This window comes from Motacilla alba, chromosome 7 (assembly GCF_015832195.1).
Source record: "Motacilla alba alba isolate MOTALB_02 chromosome 7, Motacilla_alba_V1.0_pri, whole genome shotgun sequence".
Classification (NCBI taxonomy): Eukaryota; Metazoa; Chordata; class Aves; order Passeriformes; family Motacillidae; genus Motacilla; species Motacilla alba.
The window spans coordinates 30400216-30427228 of NC_052022.1; the positions used below are offsets into that span (position 1 = coordinate 30400216).

Genomic DNA, 27013 nt, shown 5'->3' on the forward strand with positions numbered 1-27013 from the left:
CTACAGCTAAGCACAGACCCTAGATAGGCCAACGCAATCTTACTGACTGACGTTTAATCCTCTCCTCTCCCAATACTTACACAAGTCAGATTTATGATCATTTTTAATAAAAATCTGATTGTACCCAAATACCCTTATAAATTTAAGACAACCTCTAGATTGCCCTTGCCTCCCTCCTTTCCTCGCAACCTCGTAGCTGTGAAAACCAGTAGTAAAAAAAAAAATCCCCTCTCATTTTCCAATTTAAAACCTTGTACTTACATAGTAAGGACAGAAGACAGCTTTGTAAGCCAACAGAACTTTCCTTGTCTTACTGTCTGGATTTTTTTTTTAAATTTAAATTATGCTGGCTGACTAATGCACAGACAGGCTGGCAATTCAACCAAGACAAGCGCTTGCAACTACCTCAAGCAAATTACTGAGCAGCCCTTTTGCTAAAGAAAATTCAGGTCTTCCTGGCAGCATATTTAATTTTCAGTCCTGTGGGGACAGTATGCCCAGTCGAGCCAACAGAACCAGAACTACCAACACAGCAACTAAAGCTTTAGGATGTCTGCATCCTAATTCTGCAGGGAACTAATTTGAAAAGTTATGCTAAGTTATATCATCTACACCCCTACATCTTCATCATTTACACAAAGCATTCAACTGAGCTCCTCAAAATGTCGAGATGTCATGTTTTAAGGAATGCCTCTGCTACACAAGTCATTCCTGGACTGTTCAAGGTCTGGCAGAGGAAACTTTCCTATTTCACTCTGGCAAAACCAGCCAGCAAACACACTGAGAAATGCTAACTGATAACCTATTTATTTACACATTTCTGAGCAATTACTCGATTTTAAAGCTGTTCCAAGTATGGAACTTCTATCTGGAAAGATGCAGAAAAATACTTCAGCCATTTAACCAAGATTTTACCTGCCTCTTCATAAGATTTTAATCGATTTCAGAGACATGCACCTTTCACAGCAGAAAATCTCGCAACGTGGTTTTCATATCTTTCACATCTGCTGTTGTTCAATATTGGGTCACTCAGCCTAATTAAACAATGGAGCTGCACAGACGGCCAAAGCAAAGAGGATGACATTCAATATATTTACAGAAAATTGCTCCTTGTCAAATAGTCCATCTTTTGGTAAAGTTTATCAGCTAAATAGGGGTGAAAAGGCTTGCTCTGCAGTTTATCAGATCAGTGATGTCAGTAACTGATGTTTGCTTAACCTAAAAGATGTGTTTTGGCACTGTGAACACACTTAGCAAGATAATTCTGTTCCACACACGTAAAAAGCTGTTTTTCAGGTCAGGGAACTTGCAATTTTCACAGTCAAATTAAGTGGAAATTCCAGTTTACCTGATTTCATGAATAATGACTTTTGATATTTCTTTACCTTCTTGGGGAAAAAAAAAAGTAAGCACCAGACTATTAAACAACCAGACTTCTTTGGTAATATGCTAATATGTGGACTACAATACTGGTAGACTGGTTTTTTAAATACAAAGAAAAACCAACATAGGAATTCCAAGCACAAGGACTTTGCAGTCCTTCTTTACATCATCCTTTTGCATCAGTACAATGTCTACACCAGATTCTGGAGGAGGGGGGCTTCATTTTAACAAATGCTGAATTTCTAGAATAAGAACAAGACTACATTTCAAATAATGTGGAAGATTCTTACTCTGTACTTCAGGACAGAACTGCCAAAATGCAGAACAGGATTTACAGAACAACAAATGATATAAAGATATGATACTGCTAATAATAGTTTCAGGCATCATTAACAAATATGACACCAGTCATAAAAATGGGGTTACAATTACTGTAACAAACAACGGTCCCTCAGGGCCCATTGAAGATCTTTATCAATGTCACCGACAGCAGGATCAAATGAAGCCTCAGCAAGTTTGCCAAGGACACCAAGCTGAGTGGTGCAGGTGACAAGCCTGAGGGATGGGCCAGCATCCAGAGGGACCCAGACACACTCAAGAAGCTTGTCCAGGCGTGAACCTCATGAAGCTCAGCAAGGTAAAGTGCAGGGTTCTACACCTGGGCCATGGAGACTCTTGGAATCAACACAGCCTGGGAGAAGAGCAGACCAAGAGCAGCCCTGCCAAGAAGGATCTGTGGGTGCTGGTGGAGGAGCAGCTGGACACGACCCAGGCACGGGCACTCAGAGCCAAACATGTCCTGGGCTGCATCCAGAGCAGCGTGGGCAGCAGGTCAAGGAGGGGATTTTCCCCTTTACTCCACTCTGCTGAGACCCCACACAGAGTACTACATTCACCTCTGGGGCCCTCAGCACAGGAATGGCACTGGCCCTTTGGAGCGGGTCCAGAGGAAGCCACCAAGATGGCCAGAGGAATGAGCACCACCCCCTAAGAGGTAAAGCTGAAAGAACTAGGGTTGCTCAGCCTGGAGAAGAGGAGGGTCCTGGGAGACCTCACTGCAGCCTTTCAGGACCTAGAGTGAGTCTATAGGAGAGATGGGGACAGGTTTTTTAGTGGGGTCTGTCACAAGAGGACAAGGTGTAATGGTTTTCCACTATAGAAGGGCAGCTTCATATTAGATATAATGAAGAAATTTTATAGTGAGGGTGGTGAAATGCTGGAACAGGCTGTCCAGACCTGGAAACAGGTTGCCACCCCTGGAAACATTCAAGGTCAGATTGCATGAGGCTCTCAGCAGCCTGATCTGGTTGAAGATGTCCCTGTTCATCGCAGAGGGGTTTGGACTAAATGACCTTTAAATGGTCTCTACCAACCCAAACTATTCTGGGATTCTATGAAAGCTGCAAGTCACAGCCAGTAGCCACTATACCTAAGACAGGAACCTTGAAGAAGTTGTCACCATACTACAGACACTGTATACCTTGGTTGTATCTCCAATACTTGTCACTAAGTACCTGCTTTCTGTCCACTCCTATAGTGAGACACTGGTCCTGTAACAGACGTGGGCAGCTATTTACCCAAGAACTACCAGAGCAAACTACATATTTATAAACTTAGACCAAAGATAGACATGTTTAGTAGCTAACAAAGTGTTTCTGGTAAAAAGAAAAAAAAAAAAACAAACTCTAGCTTCAAAACTTTGGCCTCTACAGAAGTTATGAATGGACTAATAAAAGGGCACGGCTGTTTCTGGCATTGCTGAGAATTGTATCCACACTCCATCAGAAGTATCAGCAAAATGAAACACGGCCTAGTTATTTGTTACTCCTCTGTCATCTGGCCTGCAACAGCAAATATATTTTGAAAAGTATCTCCAAATTCATCCCTGCCCTTAAAAAGAGCACTACCACTCCCTTGTCATTAAAAAAAACCAAAAAAAAAACCACCAAAACAAAACACTTCCTTTAACTGTCTGGTGATATTCTATATACCAGTGTCTAATACAATTGCAACTTAGCTAAAAAAGTGAGCATTTTAGCTTTCAAAAGTTAGGGTCACTCACGTTTTGCTCCTCCCTCTCACCTTAATCAAGGCACTTTTAATTTAGAAATAGCTTCTGCTAAGATAAATTGTTTCATCCCTTTACTGTCCAGTAAAGGGGGCACTGGCACTGGCATTGGGCCAGGGTCAAACCATGACACCAGTACAAGATGAACGCTTATACTGAAAGTAAAAGCAAGCAGTTACATTGAAACAGCTACACTGAAAGCAGGAGCAAAGGGTATTAAATACTATACACGTCTATAACTGAGGTGTGTCTCAGGCTACTGTGTTTTAACAACTCAGGCATAAGCATAGATACTATTGTGCTTTAATCCACAACTCCTATTAATTAAATTTACTGGTCTGTGACCAGTCTCACTTTAAGCTCAATTATTTTTCCTGTCCAAAATACATTAAGTTTCAGCTGGATACACAGTGCGAAGGCTGGATAGCAGGGATAAGGAGGTGGTGGAAGATGTTATGGAAAAAATGCACCAGGGGATCTGGTTATGCAATGGGATACTAGTTATTTCATCAGCCACAGACCTCATAACTTATCCTCACTATGAGGAATTGAACTGTGGTAAATTTCTGTGTAATCTTTGCACAGAATATTTTAGGCTTTTACTTGCAACTCCTACTCTGTACACAAGGAGTGTTAGGAAAATAAATAAACAGGAAAACCTTACTGCTGTCTTTTGACATCATGGGTTATTTCAGTTTCCCAGAACCACGACCTTATAATCAAATAGAAAAAAAAAATAGCCCCCAACACTAACTAAAAAAGAAAAAGGCTATTGCCAATTGAGTCCACAAACCATTTGTCAAACACCACTCAAATGTTAAAACACCACGGATGGCAAAGTGCTGGAATCAGCAGAATACAGACTGCACCGACTTAGCCGAGTTGTCAGCACGGTTCAGACACCTGTCTTTTGAAGAACCTCACTTTTCTTCCTGAGCCTGCACTCTGTCTTAATATAGCAATGACTTCTTCATGGAATGTACCATTTACAAATGGCTTGAAGGAAGATTTTCACAGTTCTGCTTCAAGAAAAGCAAGAATGAAAGTAACCAGCAGCCTGACTAATGTGCCAACCAGGAATTCCTGCACAACCTGAAACGAAAAGAAAGTTTCCAGCTTTTTCTGTGTTTGTAACTACATGCTAGATGTTTTATACAATTTCTCCCTGTTCACTTTGCAGTAAGATTTAAAGAACAAACATCTGACTTTCAAATACATCCTTTTGTCAAAAGTCAAAAACTATTAAAAGTGCTTAACTGGTTTGTGATTACATAGCTTTACCCCACATGTTAGAAATTAAAGAATTTCCCTAACTGATGCTAGCTGTAGGAAGGTAATAACAGCTCAGTTTAAGAAAATGTTACCTCTTCAATAAATCACCTTTGCAATATCCTCAAAAACCCATTACAGCTGACATGCTATTTTTTTTCCAAAGTTTTTAATGTCTGTATTTCTACTTGAAAACAGAAGCACAGTCTTTATATACCACAGTTATTCAACGACAGAATGACATTTTTTTGCTCCAAAACATTATCTAGCTAGCTAATTCAATGAGGAGACCTCATATTTGTTGAACAAGGGCAAAATCTTAAAAATACTACCCGTCATGATTGTGTATTATATTGCATACAGTTACATAACCTGACGGGCATGCATTTTTTAAGGCATCTGACAGCAGAAGTAACTGGTGATGCCTTTAAAGTAGGCTGTACCCCACTGAACCAGGCTGAGCATCTGACTCATCTGGGGGGAAAAGCAGAAAAGAACAAGGTCACAGCCTCTCTCCCCACCTGCCATATTGAAGTTCATGCTAAAAAAAAAAAAAAAAAACCCACAAACCACAACTCAAAAGCAGAACTATTAACAAGCTAAGGGCTGAAGCCCTTCCTGACCGGCTTTGTGGAATCTTCCCCAGACTTCCTCTTAGCATTAGACTAACAGAGACTTTGCTCAGTGTCAAAACTTTCTCGGCCCTGTTTCTTTTGTCATTTGCTCTTTTCATACAGGTAATAAGCATAGCAGAGCCTGGGAAAGCAGCTTGGATTTAATTTTAATTATGCCACCCCATAATCGGCATACAGGGTGGCTACAGGAATGCCACGGGCTACATTTCAGACACATACAAACGAGAAGTCTTCATGGGGCTTGAAGTTAAGTTGTCAAACTTCTTGTAAAAGCTTATCAGAGGTTCTAAATGTACCCAGGCTCAAACAGCCAATGTACAGACTGTCAAGATAGAGGGTGGTAGGAAATGAATGCTCAAGACTTGCATGATGCTGAAGACTAACAGAGAAGAATGGTCTGTCAAACCATGTACCTCATCATTACACTCAACCCCTGGTATCCACTAACCAGTCATTACCAGGTACAAAAACCAGAGCTGATACACCTGTCTCCGATGTTTTTTGGTTTTGTTTTTTTTTTTAAGGAGTATTTCATTTTCTGAGTGAAGAAATATTAACTTCATAGAAATATACAGCCTTATCATTCTACTACCTGCACATACCTTTGTCGCTAAGGGACAAGCAAGGACCTCGGCACAGGCACACATCCTGCAGCACCTATAAACATCTGTACTCACCACGTACGGATGGCAATATCTATCCCTGGCTGCACTAGATCACAGAATTATTAGGGCTGGAAGGGACCTCTGGCGATCACCCGGTCCCCAATGCCCCTGCCAAGGCTGGGTCACCCTAGGGCAGGTTACACAGGGACGCATCCGGGTGGATACGGACGCGGAGAAGACAGCGCTGCAAAACTTCCGCGGCAGCACTACGCACCATGCACACTGCCTTTAATAATTAATGCCAGATGACACAGCTTTCGCTTCTCTCGAAAAATATTTTTAGCCAAGCGGAAGCGCTACCCAAGCCCCCCTACCACCTGCGCCGGGCCTCCCCACGGAGGGCACCCCCGCACACAGGCGGGAGGGACCCGCGGCGGTGCCGGGGGAAGCCCGAGGCGCTGCCTGGGCCGCACGCCGCGCCGAGCGGAGCCCCGAGCGGCGCACACGCCCCCGCCACGCGTGTGCGCCTCCCTCCCGCTCCGAGCCGCCGGCAGCCGGGCCCGCAGCGCCCGGGGAGCGGCCGGGATGGACCCGGCACCCCCGGAGTGCCCACACCTGCCGGGGAAGCGCCCGCCCGGCCGGCCCCTTCCGCAGGCACCACGCGTGCGAGGGGGAGGCGGCGCTCACATGGCGCCTCTGCATCATCCCCCGCGCCCGCCGCCCCTCCACACTCACTTCTCCCCGCCGCCGCCTACGGCCACCTCCTTGCCGCCGCCGCCGTGGTTATTGTTGTGGCCGCTGTCGGCGGGGGGCTCGCCGGGAGTCGGCGACGGCGCCTGCGCCCCCTTCCCCGGCTCCTCCAAGGCTCCCTCCGAGCGGGTGCACAGACCTCGCGCTGACGGCAGCGCCGCCGGGCCGCGGCGAGCGGCGGGCGGGCTAGCGCCGAGAGCGGCGAGCGGCGGCTGGAGGCGCCTGGTCCCGGCGGCGGGTGCCGGGGCCGGGGCCCCGCCGCCGGCCGCCCCCGGCGGGCCGAGCAGCAGCAGCTCCCGCAGCAGCGCCGAGCGCCACAGCCGCATCATCCTGCGCCACCGCGCCGACTGCCCGCCGCGCCGCCCGGCCGCGCCTCTCGCACCGCGCCGCGCCCGCCCCCCGCTGCGCGCCATTGGCCGAGCCCGCTAAACTGTCAGGCGTGCGGCGCGTCCATTGGCCGACGGGAACGTCACTCAGGGCCGTTGCCACGCCCCCGGCGCGGGCCGCGTCTCCCCGCGGGGCCGCTGGTGTCGCGCGCGGCCGGCGGGGCGGGAGCAGCAGCGCCCCAAGCGGGCGGAGCCGGAGCGCTGAGGGGGCCCCGGGGCGCCGCCTCCCTCCCTCATTCCTTTGCTCCCTCCTTCCTTTCCTCTCTTTTTTCTCCTTCCCTCCCTCGCTCTGCGACGTGTAAAGGCGTTGGGAGCGGGCTGGGCTGCGGCGGTGTCGGGTTCAGGTTGCCATGGATATGGCCATTTTTTAAAAGTGTATGGTTTTGATTACCAAGTGCACCGCCTCCGCCGTGCCGGCAGGATCGCAGAACACGCTGCGTTGGAAGGGACCCACGAGGATCATCGAATCCAGTTCCTGGCCCTGCGCAAGACACCCCAAGAACCTCACCCTGTGCCTGAGAGCCTTGTCTGAACCCTTCTCGAACTCTTGTCAGGCTGGTGCTGTGACCACTTCCCTGGGGAGCCTGGGAAGGAGGCTTCTATTCTACCCTGTTCTATTACCCATCCTCTGGGTGAAACACATTCCCCTAATATCCAAGCTAAACCTCTGCTGGCACAACTGCAGTGCTCACCACAGAGGAGAGAGAAGGATGCACAGCGCCTGCCTCCGTCACCTACCAGGCACTTTGGGAAAGGGCTCAGGGAACAGGAGCCTCTTGGAAATGCCCTCAGAAGGAATGATTGTTCCCACATTTTTTTGGGTCAAATGCTTCTGGCACGGAGCAGAGCTCCTAAGGGGTTGCCACGTACTTTCAATAAAAGTGTAACTGCATAGCTCATTGCCAAAATTTACAGTGGAGGCTGTAAGTCTTGGTCAAATATCTGATGGTTTTGGGTCGAGAAAAATAAATAAACCAAACACAAACCCACAAAAATCAACCACCTGGCTGCCTAGGTGAACTGGGTGCGGCCATTCTTCATGTTCACATCATCAAACATTTAATCAGAGTGCGGAAATTTTGCTGCTGCTCACCTACAGGTCCCAGTTTGGGAGCCACTGACCCATGATTGTGAAGTCCTAAAAGAAAAAGTGTAGCAGAGAAGAGTAGCAGAAAATAACTGCAGGGCTTCAGCACAAGGTGTAAATGTCACTCTTTATATACACTTAAGCTTCTGTCACAGCTGTCAGGATATAGCATTTTGGAAGTCACAGATTTTGCAGTTACTTGGTGAAACTTTGCTCACATCACCAACTGCTAAATTTGTCCTAGATGAGTACAAATCTATATTAGCAAATTTTATCCATTATGGGTAACAGTAGAAGAGGAGATTTCCTGTCATCCTACTTCCTCAGTAATGCCAGCATGCGAACCAGTTTTTTAATTGCCCCCAGTCTTCTCAGTTTAGGAATCTTAATTTTTGGAGCAAAAAATGTAAATACTTGTGGAGCTGTGAGTTTATTCCTGCTAAATTTCCTTGTGAACAATTTCCCCATGGATTGAGGTTTATTTCATCTGGTATGTTTATTATGTTTGGCAGAGGAGGGGGCGGAAAAGCTGCAATTCTGAGTTAAAATGATCTTGCTGCACCCTTTATTTGAAATGTTTTACTCTGAAGATACTGATATTTTGTTTTCCACCACCCCCCAGATTGAAAGTTTCAGCTGCCTAGGCACAGTAACTTCCTCTTAAAGACCCCCCACAAAACAGGGAAGGTTCTGTTACCCATTTTTCATGCACTCTGAGATAACTACAAATAGACATGGAGAATAGTGTTGTCTTGTGCTTCTGCTTACCCGGCAGCACAAATACCCACAGGAGTTCCCTATGCTAATAAATTGTCACAACAGCCACGAGGGTTTTTGGAGGAAGATATAAAGATAGCTGATAATCTATGCCTATAAAATGAGTCTCCACACACCAATGGTTTTGCTTCCCACTGATCAAGGAAACTTGAAATACCAGTGTGGGATGTGTAATCCTGTGCTGCAGTAACTTCACATACAAAAATGCAAAGTACCTGCATTTCTCACGTACTTATTACGTTACCTATTACATTTCCTGGAACTAATTTTGGATTTCCATTTGCTAAGTCCTTTTTGGCAAGCCAATACTGCCTCTTTTATCCTGGTGCCCAATAATAATATTTCTAATTTTTAAAATTGCGTTATGTAAAATACTCTAAAGATAGAAGTCTCTCAAGCACCTTTTCCATTTTTTCTACAGAGTCTGCTGCTGTAAGACCAGAGACAGCGAGTGCTGTCTCTTCCAGACTGTGCATTTGGTCACTAATTGAACACACAGTTCTGCAGACACTACAAGATTCAGAATTTTAGTGCCAAGGTGGTTTGTCGGTGTGACAGCTGCACTCTTTTCTAAGCCAGCTGTTTAGCCACAACCTGGTGCAAAAACTTGTCTAATTAATCTCTTATACTGTAGGGGGAGAAGAACTGGAAGAATGAAAAATGTAATGATCTGGATCTTTCAGTGCTCTGGTTTCTGTTCAGAACATTTCAGATGCGGTGGTGGGAAGGAAAAGAAAAAGCTGCTACATTCACAAAAATATTTGCCTCTCAAAACAGTACCCTGTGATACTTGACCCTACAGGAACTCTTTAATTTTACTCACTTCCTTTTTTTTTTAATTTTATTTTTATTTTGTATGCTATTGCCTTATTCCTGTATTTAACCTTCTAGTATTGCCTTCACATTACTACATTAGTCATCTCCCACTGCAGGTATTCTGCATTAAAGCTTTTCTTAAAACTCACTTAAAGAAATTGATCCTCGACTTCTCTCCCTGGAAATTCCCCTGTCTGTGTTTTTAGCTGGTGAGGGCAGAAAATGCAAGTTGCTCTGTGTGTGGGACTACAGATACACAGCTTAGGAACAATGCAAAATGATAAATATAGTTTCAGATCCAGAAAGTTCAAGGGCAATAGTGACTCATTCACTATTCTGAGAACTTTTGCTGCATAATTCAGGCCATCACTCCTTGCTCCTACTATGACTAAGCCTGAGATGTTTCACCCACTGATTCTCTCCCCTCCTCCCTCTGGCACAGGTATACCAAAGAGTCTTAATCTAAAGACAGATTTTTTTTTTTTTTTTAATTTCAAATAAGCCATAGGAAATGTAGTAAAAACAGCATCAAACCACCACCATTTGCTTGGGAAAAGCACTATACATTTAACCCATTACATTGACACTGATTTTTGTATTGATCCAGATGTTAGACTGGGCTTTCCCATATCCCTGTGAAACCCTCTTTAGACTTCTCCTTTGAACACAGTGATATTACTTGTCTCTTTGGAAAGAGAAGACATGCCATCTGCTCTGCCATTCTGTGTTTCACACGGTATCCCAAGAGAAACAGAAAATTACAAAATGGTTTCCACACAGAGCAATGAAATTTGAAATTAAAATTCCCCATAGCTTTTATTTTGAGTTGATTACACAACCAGCAGTAAACATAAGCCAATTATTCTTTTTTTTATTATTTCCACAAATATACATGTTCTTTTGTAAGACAAAAAAATATTTGGATTTAAGACGACAAGATTCTTCAGGAAAGAAAAAAATATAATCTTTTGATTAGGCATTATTTTTAAAGTATTTCCCTTAAGCTGTATTGTAGCAAAATATTCCTAGTATAGCTCTCTAAAAATAATCCATATTTCAGAGGTTTTCCTTTCTAAAAGGGGCATAGCAGCATTAATCTCCTAGGAGAAAGGGCTCTGAAAAGCAGGTGCAAAGAGGTCTTCCCAGTTCAAGCACATACACTGATAACAGCTTTCAGGAAGGTTAAATCCTCCCATCAGATCAGCAGGGCAGATCTCAGATAAGCAGCAGAAATTAAGGATTATCTTGACTACGACATGAACTGTTTACTTTACTATTTTAAATGGTTATGTTGGCTCCATTTCATTTGTTGTGGGGTAATGCTTTCCAAAAGAGAACTAAGGACCAGAGACTATTATCTATTCAAGTATTTCTACCCATTCTAGCAGCAGTTTCTAAGAATACTCTTTTCTTTTGTGAGGCTGACTTGTTACTTTGAGTAACATTTTTATATTGATTCAAGGGAAAGGTGCTCTGTCACAAGAAACATTCTCCGTTGGATTGTACAGAGGATACAGAACAGTTTCCTCTGAGCACAGAAGCATAAGCAGTAAATAGTTACTATTTAATCTAAGAAAATTAATGTTCAAATGTTTGGGCATAATAGCTCAGAAATCCAACAAGGAGGAAAACATTCAGAGGATTTATTTAACTGGAAAGAAATGGTTGAGGGAGTGACCTCGAGTGACAAGCAATAAAAATAAAATCAAAAATGCCCTCCCTGCATAGCGCATCGATGAGTCAATAGCTCAGTTCATATCACTCACATTCCAGGCAAACAGAGGCAGTGAGGAATTAAGTCAAAGGGAAGAATATTGGGAGGATTTTCTGAGACTGACATGAAAAAAGACTACAAGGGCCTAGGACATTCCTAGCGTGGTTAGCAGACAGCATAGGATGTGTTCTGGCATACATAACAAGAGCAAGCAAATCACAGAAGCAGAGTTATTGAGGATGACCTGCAAAGACTGGCACAATTTTTCCCATTATTCTCTTGGTTAACCTGCTTCCTTTCATCTTGGTTGGTGAGACAGCACCATCGTTCCTCATGCTCATTATCAGTCATAGCGTTTTTCAGATGTAAAATTCTTCACACGTCAGAACATCCACCTTGAGCAGCTAACAGAAAAACATTCCTTGCTGCATCCGGCACACTGCATGTTGTTTGCACTACAATACATCTGAATCATAGTGTTACATACCCCATGCATTCCACTCACAGTCACACTTAATTCTGGTGACATCTCAAACTGCAGTCTTGATATTAACAGAGGCCAGGGAGCAGGAGCAAATTTGGATCTTCTGTTTGTATTCCCAGTCCTCAAATATCAGCCTAGGTGATCTTGTGCAAGCAAAAAGAAACAAGTGACAACATCATCCAACTGCCCCATCATATGCCTGAGATGAGCATGCACGAGGGAGCTCAGGGCAGCCCATGGGCTCAAGTCTTGCTGCTCTTGAGAACAGACGTGGCATTTGGCAGAGATCAGAGCACTTGGGCTGGCCACCAACTGGCTGGTCATGTACAAAGCTCAGACGTGGCATTTGGCAGAGGTCAGAGCACTTGGGCTGGCCACCAACTGGCTGGTCATGTACAAGGCTCCGCAGCATTGGGCAGTCACTGACCATTAACACCTTAGTTATTAGGCCCCTAAAGGGCCTGAAGAAAAGATGGGGAGGGACTTTTGACAAGGGAACACAAAGCCAGGACAAGAGGAAGGGCTTCAAACTGACAGAAAACAGGTTTAGATCAGATATTGGGAAGAAATTCTTCACTTCTGAGGCTGATGAGGCCCTGGCACAGGTTGCCCAGAGAAGCTGTGACTGCCACATCCCTGAAAGTGGTCAAGGCCAGGTTGGATGGGCCTTGGAGCAACCTGGTCTAGTGAAAGATGGTCCTCTCCATACATGGGGTTTGGAATGAGATGATCTTTAAGGTCCCTTGCTACTCAAACCCACTCCATGATCTGCATGCGCCACCTCAGCTCTGAACTGATGGAAAAGCCAGTGTGTGCTGCATCCTCCCCTTGTCCTAAGATGTTGCTTTCAGCTCTGAATTTCAGCACATTGAAAAGACCCTTGGAGAGATGCAAGCTTTCAGGCCAAAGCGTAAAAGTGCATCCCATTAAATTATCCCATGAAGGAAAAGCCCTGGTTTTACCCTTTCACAAATACCTGTGGCCATGTAGAAGCTTAAGCTTGACAAAACATCCAGTCTTAAGCAGAGAAACAAAACAAAACAAGGTAAAATGAAGCAAGCAAAACAAGCAGTCAGACTGTAATGGAAATTTTCTCATCATAAGTGGCAGTCAAAATAGTTTAAAAGTCTTCCATTTCCAGAAGGCTCCTCTGGAGTACATAGAAACCACTCTGATTGGGTACAAGGTATAATGCCAGCATCAACAAAATCCCACTACCTCTGAAATGGCAAATTAATCAGCAAAACCACATGCTTTTTTTCTGCCCTGATATTTTTGGCAGCCTCTCCTTTCTGTTGCTGCACTGAGGGAAGAGGAATGTACACTTCAGGTGATTGAGTCCTCAGCCTTCCTTTGCAACTGCTCTGAGTTGCCAGTCTCCTCCCAAGCTGCAAGAGTGTTTAAGTCTCGTGTTTACTTAAAAACAAAAGGTCGCATAAAGACTAATGAGAAAACAGACAAGTTTTTTAGTTCTTGAAGGATGTAACCTTGAAATATTTCTCTCCTTCCCCCACATCTAATTCTCTCTTTATAAACATGTAACTTTCTTAGGGAGGTGAAAGGAAGAAAGACCAACAGCACTCCCAGTAGAACATGGTGTACCCTCATACTCCAAGGGTATTTAATGTTTATCCAAGGACTTTTGAACAGTTCCACAACAGTAGGCCAGGGAACTAAAGATCTGCAAAACTGAATCCCAAGATTTAAAAAGTAGAGCAATGAAGGTTTTAAAAGAGTCTGGATTAAGTACATGTTTTTGCTAATAACTAGTCTACTACTTAAACACGTAGTTCATCCTAAATTCCAAGACAAAAAACATTCAAAAATTTTGTATGGTATTTTTGGTGCACTTGAAACACTTGTGGAAGCCAAAGATTTGTGCTTCAGTAACATTAATTGCTGTCACAGAACTTCTTCACATCATTTTAACTGCTCCATAATGCTCCTTCTTTTCAGACAGGGCTTGAAACAACTCTCACAGAAGTCAGGAGCTGACGGGAAAACATACAAGACAGGAAACTCTACCTTTTAAATAGTATCTTTAGCCCTCAGCATACTTTTCATAGCAGTATTAGGCCAAATTATTTGGGCTTTTACCTCAACTGACTGGGCTGTGATGTGGAAATTGGTGTGTTTCTAACATGACATGAACTCTGGTGGCAACATCACTCATTTCCACGCACGTGCCATGGCTTGTCACTCCCCCACAGCTGTCCTGAGACAGCTATTGAACTACAAAACAGAAGTGAAACAAGCTGGCTTACAAATTGACAGGTCGCCATTCTCTGCTTTGAGAAAGAGGAGTTTCACAAGATAAGGCTGTGAAGCACGTCTTGAGGTGCTTTGAATTAACATGCTGTAGAAGGGCTCAAAGGAAGAGCAGTAGCCAAGAAATGCTGATAATTTTGTTTCTCTCTGTACACTTGGCCTTGTTCTACAGGAAAGGGATGTTGTCAGATAACAGACTTCACAGCCTTCCTGTCACAGGCAGTTTTTAAACTATGATCATGTGGTTTGGATATTTGGGATATTCAGATAAAGTTTCGTCTGGTTCTTTGATCAACAAGTGGAGTTTTGGGCAATTAGATACCCCTATAATGAGGCATAATGCCAAACCAGTTGCCTATCTAAATAATATGAATATATTGATTTTAGGAAATACAAATTCTGGAGTTACTAGAACATCTCTTAATCTGCCATATAGTTGCACAGAAAGTAACCTTGTAATACCCTACACTAATCACCCAAGATATCATGGGCCTAATTTGAGAACAAATCTAATAGCCCCTACTGTGGTCCATTCCCCAGGAATTTTTGTTTTGTTTTCAGGCTGTTTGCTATATGTGCTATGTTTGACTAAAATCTCATTGGATATTTGAGGATCAGCTCTGCTGAAACTGAGTCAGAGAACAGTGGCACAGTTGAGCAGCCCAGCTGTGGTAGGGAGGATATTTTCAGCTAAAAATACTTCAAGACAACAAATAAAAAGTGAACTATATTGAGTATGTTGGGCCAGAAGGCATGTAGAACGGATACATGTAATTATTCACATAATCATGGTTAGGAAAACATCATCCAGCCACCTTTCTGTTTTCTCCCCAGCACTGACTTACTGTATCATGACTTCAGCAGTTACAAACTCTCAAGATAGGAAGACACATGCCCTATTAGTCATGTTTAATCAGGAAGTTACATTTTGTTTAATTTCTTGCACTTTCATTATGTGTATTTTCATGCAATTCTTCTATCCAGTTTATCTCACCTTGCACATTTCTGCAAGTTCTTCTTCTGGTTATCTACCTTTTCAGTTGTATTTCTGTCTTTTGATTGATATATTCTAACAGGGAAAGCATAGTCCAAAAGGAAAAAAAAATAGCCTAAATAGTGACTCATTTTGTTCTGCTTTGCCTGTTAGTTACATTGTTTGATATGTCAACATGTTTTCTTAACAGTAAAGGTGAAATTCAGAGTTGAAAAAGCACAAGCAGTAGAATGTATTGCCTTTTTACACAGAAGTATGATTGAAGAGAAAGGTAACTGCTCAGCAGAGTTTACTGAACCTGCCTTGGTGCAAAGCCAAATAAATTCCACCCTTTGAAATAAGAAGTAATTCTTAAACTACCAGTAGTTGTTAATAATTGCTAGAACTGGAACTAATCAATGAAACCACATGTTAGTGAGTAATAATCTTCAAGAAACATCCTGAATATAGAGATTATACCTTTTATTTAACAGATAAGAGGGAAAAGGTTAATTTACGTCTCAGTTCTAATTTGAGTAACAAGAACCATTAACTTAGGAAGGTAATGAGCTGAAACATCCACCAGCTCAATCCAATGACCCTGAACTCCAGGACAAGCAGAAGGATCTGTGTGATGGACTGCTGCTGATCACTTCCTGAGGATTGGCCAGGCTCTGGATGCCTGGCACACCCCACCTGAATGGCATTGAGTCAGGATAAATGCTTGTATGGAAAAAGAAAACTGTGAGGAATAGTGCTCTTCCCACATAGTAGCTCTCTTAAAAGGCTGGTAGCCTTTTTTTGTTTCCCGAAATTGCAGAGAATTGGCTCCAAAGCTGCCAAGTAAACATTACAAGGAGGAGAAAAAGAACGAGCACCTTTAATAGCACTACAGCTGTGTTTTCTGCCAGCTTATTTCTGTATCTTACCTACTTCTTGTGTCTAGGCCACATTTATTGGCACACTGAGACCTCCATCTTAAAAACTGGAAGACTATCATATGCATGAGATGAAGGCAGAAGCAGTATAGTCACCAAGACAGACAGACACAGACCAGTTTTGAAGTTGAGTACTGCTGAAACTCCATCTTGGGAATGCTGTGCTCCAAAGAGAGCAGCAGCAGAGCAGATTGGCTTCAGCCTGCCCATAGCAGGACAGAGCTGGTTTGTCCCTACCTCTGTTACCTCCTGGCCTTGTCAGTTCAAGGGCATGAGTAAGAGGCAGCTGTGCCACGAAGCTGCAGGTGTAACCTTTGAGTGCCTGTTTCAGAGTTCACGTAGAAAGTCAGCAGCATCTTCCAGCCAGAACTTGAACTGCTTAACCTTCAGCTCTCACAGCCTTTCAGATCAGAGCTGCAAGTGGACGGAGAAGATTATTCCCAAAAGGTCTGGCAGTCTGTTACACATTACCTCGAAGCAGAGTGGGCAGAAGGATGTCAGGGCACTCTCTCTGGAGCAGAAAGGGATCTCCTGGGAACAGTCAGTCCACTGGTCACACCAGCCTGTGTGCAAAGGCCATGCCATGCCCCAAGAGAGAGGTCATTTATATAAATGCCTTCCTCACAGGTGTCCTAAGGCTGTCCACAGAAGGCACTAACAGCTCAGTGCTTGAAATGCTTTAGAATTAGGCTGCATGAGAATAAAATTATTCTTAACTGCTTCACTTTTCCTTCCTAAAGAATTACATGCTTTTTTGACCCTATAATAATGAGATTACAAGAAGAGAAAAGCAATGAGGAATGATGCTACAAGCAATCATAAGGTAAGCATTCTTAACAAAGCTAATTAGTTTTGGGTTTATAAAAAAAATTAAAAGAAGTTTTCTGAAGTTCTGTAAGCGATCCTATAGAGATGAACTATGCCACATTCAACTAAAATAAATCCAGAACTGAGTGCAGGCTTACACATGCAAGCAGCCCTTTAAAGAGGTGTTTTTTACTAAGAAAACAATCTGTTTATTATCATTGTTGTGAGGCTTTTTGGGTTTTTAAGTCCTATTAGTGCAGCAGATTGAACATACCTTTGCATTTTGTGAATCCTCAGCAGAACTGGCAATAGCACAGTATGTCGTAGTGGCACTGCCAATCTGTCCAGCATTTGTGTGACACGAGGCAGCACACGGGAGCAGGGCTCCTGGCACAGACACAGCCACCAGCACTCTGACTGCTGCCCTGAACAGTGGGAAGAGGGGCTTTTGGAGCTCCCTGAACAGTGGGAAGAGGGGCTTTTGGAGCTGGTGTCATGAGCAAGTCAGAGCAGAAACTGTTTAGCAAAAAGCTAAATGCAGGGCAAGCTTATAATGTTTATAATTGTCATTTAGAGATAAGCCTCACTTGAAGTCACTGCTCTGAGAACAAAACTGGGGGGGAAAAAAAAATACAAAACAACTTCTAAAAGCCTTTTCTGCCATGAGGAAATTAATCTTTGATGAAACCTGGAGGAACAGATGTTACTGAGTTCCCAGGCAAGTAAAATCTGGAAAGAAATGAGCACTATGAGCACTATTATCCAGGAAATAGAAGTGATGGGAAGCAGCTGCGACCTGGAGCCTGCTGGCTCTCCCTGGCAAGTTCTGTGGCTGTTGCTCATCCCTGCAAAGAGGAGCTTTGGTGCCCCTTTAATTCCCTTTACACTGTCAGGGACATCCCCGTGGAAACTGGCTGCCCCAGCCCCACCAGCATACTTGGAGATTAGTTTAGGGAAAGTGTAGATGTTGTCCTAATCCTGTGTTGAAGCCATGATGGATTGCAAGCCCTTTGTTACACAACAGGATCCCTCCTCTCACTCAGTGGAAAGGATTTCCTGGATGCCCAGGGCGGTGTGGATCAGACACAGGGAGGATATGCAAGAGAGCAGGCTCGCTGCTCAGTCAGTCACAGCAGAGCCATGACCTACCCCAGCACTTGAAATAAGAGTTGCTGGCACATCTCTACACTTCTGGGCAGCCTTCCCATGTACAGGACTGACACACTCACTGTGAACCCACGCAGATATTAAGATATTTTTCTTTAGACCCTAGAGATTAAAGCAGACACATGCAAAGCTTCCCCTCCGTGTTCTCAGGTGAGCACAGCCAAGGCCTGTGTACCTGTGCTCACAAAAACATCCTCCCCAGCTGCTGCTGGAAGGGACTGCCACGATCACTCTCACCTCGCAGCCTGGCTGGCAGCCCTCAGCACTTCCAAGGAGTTGAAGATAAATGAAGCAAGAGCCTTCAGCAACCTGATAGTACTACAACTGTACAAAGCAAGCTTTCCTGCCCTGACAAAGGTGGGGGATTAAAAAGGCCATACTACTATAGCCATGGTATTATATAAATACTTACACAAATGCACTGTCTTCTGTCTGGAAAGCATTTGCAATAATATGGGTAGTGTGTTTAACCACTTGCATTTTTTAATACACTAAATCGTCCCAGGAGCTCTTACACAGGGCAAGTGGAAGAGATCCTTTTTGTTCATCTGAAGGTGAATCCCACCCCTACCCCTCCACATTCATTTCAGTGCTCAAGCTCTGTTAGAGGACTGAGAGGACAAGCAGTCGAGTGCTTCATCAGCTGATTTGGGACATGCAGATGACAGCAACCATGGCACTGAAGAGACTGCATGACAGTAACAAAGAAAGCATGAGTTATCTGGAGGGAGCCGGTCAGTGGTCTCCAGCTGGCTCCAGGCCCCAGCTCAGAAGGTCACACAGCTGACATATCCTGTGAGTCACCCCCTGATACTGCCTGTGTCCAGCATAACTCATGTGGTTTGGCAGCCCTGAGGGAAGTTCCTCCTCCTTGCTTGCTGCCCAGAGTTAATGTTGCCCTACAGAACACACGAGACAGTTGCCCTACAGAACACAAGAGACAGATGGCAACTGGACCATCTTGTTAGTCATCATCACCTCCTTGACTGGCAGCACCAGACAAGATTCATACACAAAAACCACTAACAAGCTGTCTAGATGATGTATCAGCACAGCCAAAATACATCTACCTGCATCAAAAATAAAGGTTTGCAGCCCAGGTTAACTAAGTGACCTATATTCTTTGAAGTCTCTCCTTAAATAACAGAATGTGTTCAGATCTTAGCCAAGCTGAAACAACAGACATCATCACAAAAGACCAAGATAGATACCTGGTCTCCACAGGTCTAAGGTAACACAGGATTCACTCAGGGTCTGCACTGCTACACCCTCTGAGTTGACTCCCTAACCAGAGGCTTGACTGGCGCCCTGACAGCACTAGGATATGACAGTGTCACCCCATCAAACAGGTGCTCAATCAAAACCACAACCCTGTCAATTAAACGGGAAAATTACAGTCACCAGACTAAAGTCAGGTCTGAGTTCCCTGAATTTTGGCTAAACTTAAAAATTAAAAAAAACTCATACACCAGAGGGAAGACATGGTGTTTCAGGAAAAGGACACAGAACCTGTAAATGAAAGTACAGAAGTGTGGTGAGATGGGACACCCCTGACTTGCCAGGTGTGACTCCATCCCTTCCAGATAAGCCCTGCCAGTCATCCTGGAGGAGCAAATGCCATGCCTGTAAGGAAAATTGCCTTCCTGGAGTGTGCAACAGCACCCAGCATGTAATTTCTCAATGTAATGACAATGAAAGGATTATGTTAATAGGCAGGTAGCTGTAATGAGAAAACAAAAACACAAACCATGCACTGTACATATTTCCAGGTGCAAGAAGGGATGGTCATGGTGGTTGAGCTGTCTATGACTGTACAGACAAGTGTTAGAGGTAGGTGTTCAAACATACTGTCTTTCATGAAGAGCAGAGCAATAGCCTTTACAGGTTTTTTCTGTTAGGGTGAGGTGTTGTTTTTTCCACAGCATCAGGTTCTGGTGACCACCACCTTGAGAGAAGCTGGGATTTTCCTTCTGCAGTGAAAGAAAATAAATCATACAAGTCAACATTTAGCTGTCATCCTGTAGTGCTGAATGAAGTGCTGCAAACTGTCGAGGCTGCTCCAGACCCACCAACAGCAGAGCCTCAGATGAACCTCTGAGTCAAACACAAGTCATACTGTACACCTGAAACAACACCTCTGTGTGACTGTCCACTTCAAAAAGCTACATTGTGCATTGATAGATAGACACCAGATAGGGAAAGCACAGATCAGAAAAAAGATGCTCAAGAATACTTCTCTAGATGCTGCAGTAGTTTCAAAGTTTCAAATGATGAGTGTTTTACCCAAGAAGGGTTTTGAACAGTGGAGCTTATACGTGTTTCCTGAACTAGATGCTAAAGTTACTCATTAGCATTTCAAATTCAGGCACTGGGATGTTTGTTTGGGACAGGAATGCATGTTTGTTTTTTATTTCCTCAGAAGCAGGTAGCTTACATCTTAGGGATATCAATTATTAACTGCAGCCTGAGATGAAAGTGTGCAGGTTTAACTTCCCTGAGAGACAGGTACCTCCCTGTGTTTCTAGATCTGACAGGTTCTGGTTTCCCTTGCTCCCACACAGGAGGTAAAATACCAACTTATAGTGAACGGATCTCTCTGGAGAAAGGACCCTGCACTAAATGCTGATGGGGATATGGGAGGGATTGATTTAATTTAAACTTAAATTTTTACAGTGCAGATAGAAAAAATGTTATGAAAAAAATATTTATTGTTCCTAATTATCCTTAGGTTTTGCCAAAATCTGTCAAGAGTAAAAACTTGGTTTTTACACAGCATGACAAGGTGCCATGTTCCTGCACCTGCTCTCAGTAGATGATGTTTCAGACCTCTACAGAGCCACTTACGTGTGAATGTGGGGAAACAACCTTGCACTTCTGAAGGCTGCTCTTGAAGTGCGACTTCAGACTCCTTCATCAGGCTTAATTGAGCTCTTGGGTGTCAGATGTTTCTGCACAAACATTTTTTCCATGCACAGCAGTATATATATACATAGATATATTTTTTTAATCAGTTTTTACTGTTGATCCTTTAGTGAGGGGACCTGAAGCTTTCTTTCATGAACACCAGCTCATCCTCATTCACACCTAGAATCACCCCAGCTTTACAGCTATGCGACAATAGCATCACCCATACCCAGTAACAGCAGTGGACGGTTCACTTGGGCACTGCCACAAGGAGGTTTTGTGTGTGACATGAACACTTGCCCTCAAGATATATTCTAAAGCAGAACCTGCTCCCACAGAAGTCAAAACCAGACTCACAGCATCCCTAGTTGGCAGTAAACAGCTTCCTCAGAAGTATCCCTCTCCTTCAGAGAGGATCCATGTGCCTCCAAAGCAGGGGGCTGGCCAAACTGAATTCCTGAAGTGTTGGAGTCTGAAGGTACCCGTGGGTTTCGGGCTGTAAATCCCCCCGGCTAGCTTAGGATTTAAGCCCGCACGGATCCTACATGGACGAAGTAAAGGACGAGAAGCGCTCTTTCTCCACGTGGTTCTGATGTCCTGTTCATTAGCTGGAAGGGGACATCTGCATCGTAGGGCTTCCAGGTGAATAAAGAGAAAGAGTTCCAAACTCAAGGGACATTTATACCCGTGGAATGGGAGGCGGGGACGGAAGGCCGCAGCCAAGGGGACACCAGTGAGGAGGGGCAAAGGGAGGGGCTACAGGGGACAGACCACCTTATCCGAGGGATACACCATCTGAGGAAAGGGGGGAAACATTTGTATAACACAACACCCAGTGCAGCATCCAAATAACAATCTAGTGCATCACAACAGGAGTCACTGCCCTGTGCTGGGGTCTTCAGAGCTGGGCTCAACACCAAGTGGGACCAGGTGAAGCTCTCGTGTTGGATAACAGTCTGTGCTCATGCAAGCTGATGGGGATTTCTCAGTTTTGACCCTTCCTTTCTAAAATGAGGAAGTTCCCCACATCTGCTGGCTTGCAAATTCCATTTCTGTCTGGCAGTAGACTTTACAGCCTACCACGGCAGCAGCAGAGGCAGCACAAGCAGGGCTGGGGCTGGAGCATTGCCACGGTGCCGTGCTTTGGGAGGCTGCCTCCCGTACAAAGCAGACCTTGTACTCTCCCACCAGGGCTGTGCCTCATCCCGCCCCTTCCAGCGGGCCGCCTGCGAGATGCCAAAGCCAGGGGAGTCACATGGCTGCGTGGCAGACACGAGCAGATCCATTGAAATTGATTATGCTGCAAACACAACTGGTTCAATGTCTACTTACGTTCCGGTTTCAGGAACATTTCATAACCACTAAGCCTTTTAATTAAAAAATGTACGACCTTCGTTGCTGAGCCAGCAGCCTGTGCAAAGCATCTTTGCGAAGAGCAGGTGAGCTCAGGAAGGGAGCTGAGGCACGAGAGGAGAATCCATTGGCTCTCTCAGAACCCTTGAGCTGCCTGGGCACATCTGCACATAGGTGAGGCTCTTACAGACCACACACAGCATGAATTATCTGCCCCAGCAGTCAGAGAGGACAGCTCAGACCGGTGCCTGGGGTGACAACCAGGAGCATTTCCTAAACCAGGGGAAAGAGCTCTCTCCGTCCAGCTGAAAGCGCCTGTAGTCAGAAAGTGTTTATAGCTTCCAGCTGAGAAGTCAGCTAAAGTTCCAGCCTGCAGGGAGACTCTGCACTGGCTCTCACAAAGGAGGCTCCTGTTCAGGCAAACTTGTTGCTGTTTCTTTGGTGTGACTGCACACACAGCTCCTTGGAAGGAAGCTGGTGGCCTCCTTCACGCTGAAGTTTTGCGAAGTTATGTAAAGGAGTATTGTTTTTCTGGCCATCCCTGCAAGCTCCCGGTCTGACACATCACCAGCGCGTTGATTTCTCTCCCGAGGAGAGACTTGCCGGAGATCTGCGCTTTCGGGCAGTTCCCTTATAAGGCAAAGCTTTGGGCTCAGCTGGACTTTGCTATTCCCTTAGTCTTTAGTCTTCAGTGCAAAAAAATAGTCCTGCACTCTGATAAGCCACTGTACCAGTGTCAAGCCAGAAAGAAGAAAACAGAATTGCCCTTTTTGCCTTTGCTAAATGCCAGCCAACTTCGTCCTTTGAAATAACCACCCCACCCCCCCTCCCAAAAACAATCAGCTCAGAGAATGTGTAATGTTTGTACCATGAGTTTTGCCCACCAACAATAGCCCGCAAACTCTTCGGCACTTGTCTCTTCATCACATGTTCATCTAGGGCTTAACTCGGCAGAGCTCTGCCACTCATCTCTGATCCCTGGGCAGCACCGTCATGGAAGCACTACAGAAAATAGTGAAAACCCCATCAAAAAACGGCCTGAGTTACAAGGAGACTGGGCTGGGCCCTGACTCATCCCTCCCAAGAGCCCTCTCACAAAGGGCACCAGAGAATCGGTAATAACAAACATGCCAGCCCAGCTAACTCCCTCTTGAGCTCTTAGCCAGAAAAAAAAAAAACACTATTGTCTCAAATCCAGGGAGTGTAAAGCAATTTGGAAATGACAGGCCGTTCAGTTGCTGCAGTAGCAATCTTGAGAAGCAAAAGGAAGAGACAAAAAGTGTTCAGAGTATGGTATATATACTTATACTATGCTCAAGCTGGAAGCCAGGTTCAAGGCTGACCCTGTTTATGGTTGAACTGATAATGCTCAGATCAGATCTCAAGTCCTAAATTTTCAAAGGAGCTTCAGAAATGCAAGTTTGAAGCTAATTCTACACGATTGTGGTGCCCTGGATAAAGATAGTCTGTGTCAACCATCCTAACACATGAAGTCTTAGCAGTTAACACCTCATAGCTGTGTAAAGTGGATTACAGATTTGCCTGAAAATGTGCTTTTCATAAAGAAAAGCTTTTGCTCAGATGCTGATTCAGGCACCGATTCAATGAACTATTGAAATAAGGTGACAGAGATGATGCTATCCTTGGCTGCCCTGTCTGCAGTGGATTATCAAGCAAGTGGCTAAGAGTATCTTTAGCTGTCAGCCTCCTCTTCCTAAGCAAGAGCAATTACTTTCGTATAGTTAAACGCAGAATTTATTATTTCTTAATAAAGGATTAGCAGTGTCCCCATTGATTTTCCTACATGCCTGCCACAGCCCTACTTGTGGATTGCTAACTGGATCTATAAATGCAAGTCAGCCTGCTCTTAAAAGCCATTGAAAGGCATCATTGTGTGCTCCTCAGCTTGGAGATGACTCACTTTTCAAAACTGAAATGCCAGTAGTTATGTGGTGGTTTCTCAAACCCCAAGAGCATTCTGTTGGAATAGTGTCACTGGAAAAAGTCACGTCAGCTGAAGGGAGAAGCTGAAATTTGTCACCTTGCAGCTGCTGCCCAGTTTATTTGCTACCTGCCTGGTGGAACATCGCCTTACCAAGTGTTGTTTCCTTTTTGAAGGATGAGCACTTGGCAAAAACAGCACGTAACAGACTCTCCCTCCGGGACCCCATGATCCTTTCTGCTGTCCCCGTGGGGAGAGAGGGCCTGCAGCCCTGCACTCCAGCAGCAGCACGTGAGCCCTGCTGAATGGGTGCTGAGGCATGTGCACAGTCAATGGGGATTTACTGCTCCACCCAAATTTAATCTCATCATAATCCAAGGTATTTGTACACCAGTGTGTGGTTCGCTGTAGATAACCAGGGCTACCGTGACACAGGAGGCTCGTCTGTCAGGCAGAGCACGTAGCGTCTACCGCTGCTTTCGCGGCTTATCTTACAAATCTATTGCAGCGATCAGAATAAAAGCGGGGAGATCAGAAAAGTTACCAGAGAACAACAAAAATGTTTTAGACCGGTAGGTTTGCAGTGCAAGAGGAAGACTTGTGGTGCACTTTGTTTACTTCCTTAAGTAGTACCACCATGCATACCACAGTGATGGCTTAATCCAAAATAAGATCTTTTTTTATGTGTGAGAGGAGGAGGAGAGCTGAGAAAGGAACACGCTGTAAAAACAATGCAAACTGCACATGCAGAAACAAGGCATATTTTTGTTTCTTCTACAAAGTCATTAAGCAAAACAAAATAAAACCTGTTGTAACTAAATTCAACTTGTTCGAGCCAAGCTGCCTGTTTCCTCCTGTGCCTGCCATATCCAAGCTACTTCTCCATTTAGCAGCACCAGGCACAGCCCTTTCATACTGTAACAGCGAAATCAGCACAGGACTTTCACTGCGTTTCACAAAGTTTGAGGAGTGGCACATTATCAGGTGTGGTCAGCAACAGAGGCATTTCAACACAAACAGCAAAGAACTCAACCTGTGACCATAGAAAGCACATCAGCCCCAGCATTTTCATCATGCCACTGATGTTAATTAATCACTCAATGGCATCGCTGCTCCAACATCCCGACCAGACAAGGCCCTCCCTCATTGCCCTTCCTCTGAACTGCTTTTGCTCCAAGAGTGCTGTGGGGCAAAGATCCATCTCCCAAGGCTTTGAAGTGCTTAGTGCACTGCTGGCATCATATGAAAGCATCATAAAATATACACAAGTAAGTATCTGCATAGATGATTATTTATTACCAAGGCTGTTGGTAATTTGTTGGTTATTTTACCAACATTTTACATTTGTTGGTTATTTTACCGTGCAGCAGCTATCTCGCTCTGATTTCTTATAAGCTCATGATAGGTTTATACAGATGCAAAGGCAATCTAGCAAATGCGAGTGATTAATAACTTCCCCAACTAACATAATCCGCGAGCAGTAAGACAAACTGCGTCATTTTCCGGGCCGGGTCTCAGAGAGCAATTGGGAAAAGCTATCCAGAGGCACAACCTACAGGTACAAGCTGATACTGCACCCCGGGCTGAGGGCACCAGCGCGCCTCACCGCCATGGAAAAGCAGTTTATCCAGCAGGGAAAAGTCCTCCTGACAGCATAAAAACGGCGGTGGATGTGAAAGGGATACAAGCTCCACAGCTCCCCATGCACAGCATCCAAGCGTTCCCTTTCCAGAGCAAGGGCCTGCGCTTGTCCCTCCTGGGCAAAGGCTGGAAGAGGATTTCCAAACCTGACAGGAGCATAAGCACAGGGTACTGAGTAAAATGGTGAATGAAGGTTGGATCATCATATTAATAATGGTTTTGCCTCCAAGTTCTTCTGTCCTTGGAGCAAATTAGTCACTGTAATTTGTAATATCACCTCCTTCTCCAACAAGTCAGGAAGACTCAGAGTCCATGAGAGCATTACGTACACCAGATACAGAAAGGAGAAATGGCAAAAGGAAGGGTGGCTTGTCACCAGGGAAGGCTCCTTTTCTTCAGGGAGCTTCCTGAGTAGCTGTGAATGCAGCCTGCTAACCCTGCTGGCCACCTCTTCTGCCTCCATCCCCTTTCCTGCAGCAATGTCACAGGGAAATAGTCCAAACTCCACATTTCTGCATCTCCAGGACATTACTGTTATCAACAGGCAAATTTTTTTCCAGTCTTGCCAACATACCTGGGTCCAGTGATCTGGAGCATAACCCCAGCAGGCTGCCACAGCCAGGGGACAAGGTCTGGAGAGCACTCATCACAGGCTGGTACCAGGTTGTCAGGGTTATCCAAATCATGGGTGGGGGAAGAAGAGGAGAGCCCTGACTGCTAATGCTCAGTCAGCTGTGCCCCCTTGAGGGTCATACACCAGAAAGGGGGGGGGGGGGGGGGGTGTCTTGTCAATCCCCCCTCCCCAGGCAGCTCTGTCCCCCATCAGTCTCATGACTGCCAAATATATGAACATTGTAATTTGGGTCTTGAAAAATGCAGATGTTCAGCCACTCCATAACTAATGAACAAGGTTTGTTTCAGGGCTGACACCTCTATAAAAGCCTGGCTTTCAGCTGCACAGCAATTTTTCTAAATTGGCTCCACTTGAGAGGATTCAAATGGGGTGACCAACCATCACCTACAACTCTTCAAAATATAAGTCTTCA

The 27013-nt window shown here is 44.8% G+C and overlaps 1 protein-coding gene and 1 long non-coding RNA gene across 3 annotated transcripts in view; one reads left to right on the top strand and one right to left on the bottom strand.

The window, feature by feature from the left end:
- GLS (glutaminase) overlaps positions 1-7138 on the bottom strand; it is a 60116-nt gene extending 52978 nt beyond the window's left edge. For both annotated transcript variants that reach the window (XM_038142191.1, XM_038142192.1), the window contains exon 1: positions 6696-7138. In XM_038142191.1, coding sequence (XP_037998119.1) covers positions 6696-7123 — 428 coding nt within the window. In that variant the 5' untranslated portion in view covers positions 7124-7138. The remainder of the gene's footprint in view (positions 1-6695) is intronic.
- Positions 7139-16751: 9613 nt separating this feature from the next.
- On the top strand, positions 16752-20132 carry LOC119703571. The gene is made up of 2 exons (XR_005257662.1): positions 16752-16976; positions 20050-20132. It is a non-coding gene; the product is annotated as an uncharacterized LOC119703571 (long non-coding RNA).
- The last annotated feature ends 6881 nt before the right edge of the window (positions 20133-27013 follow it).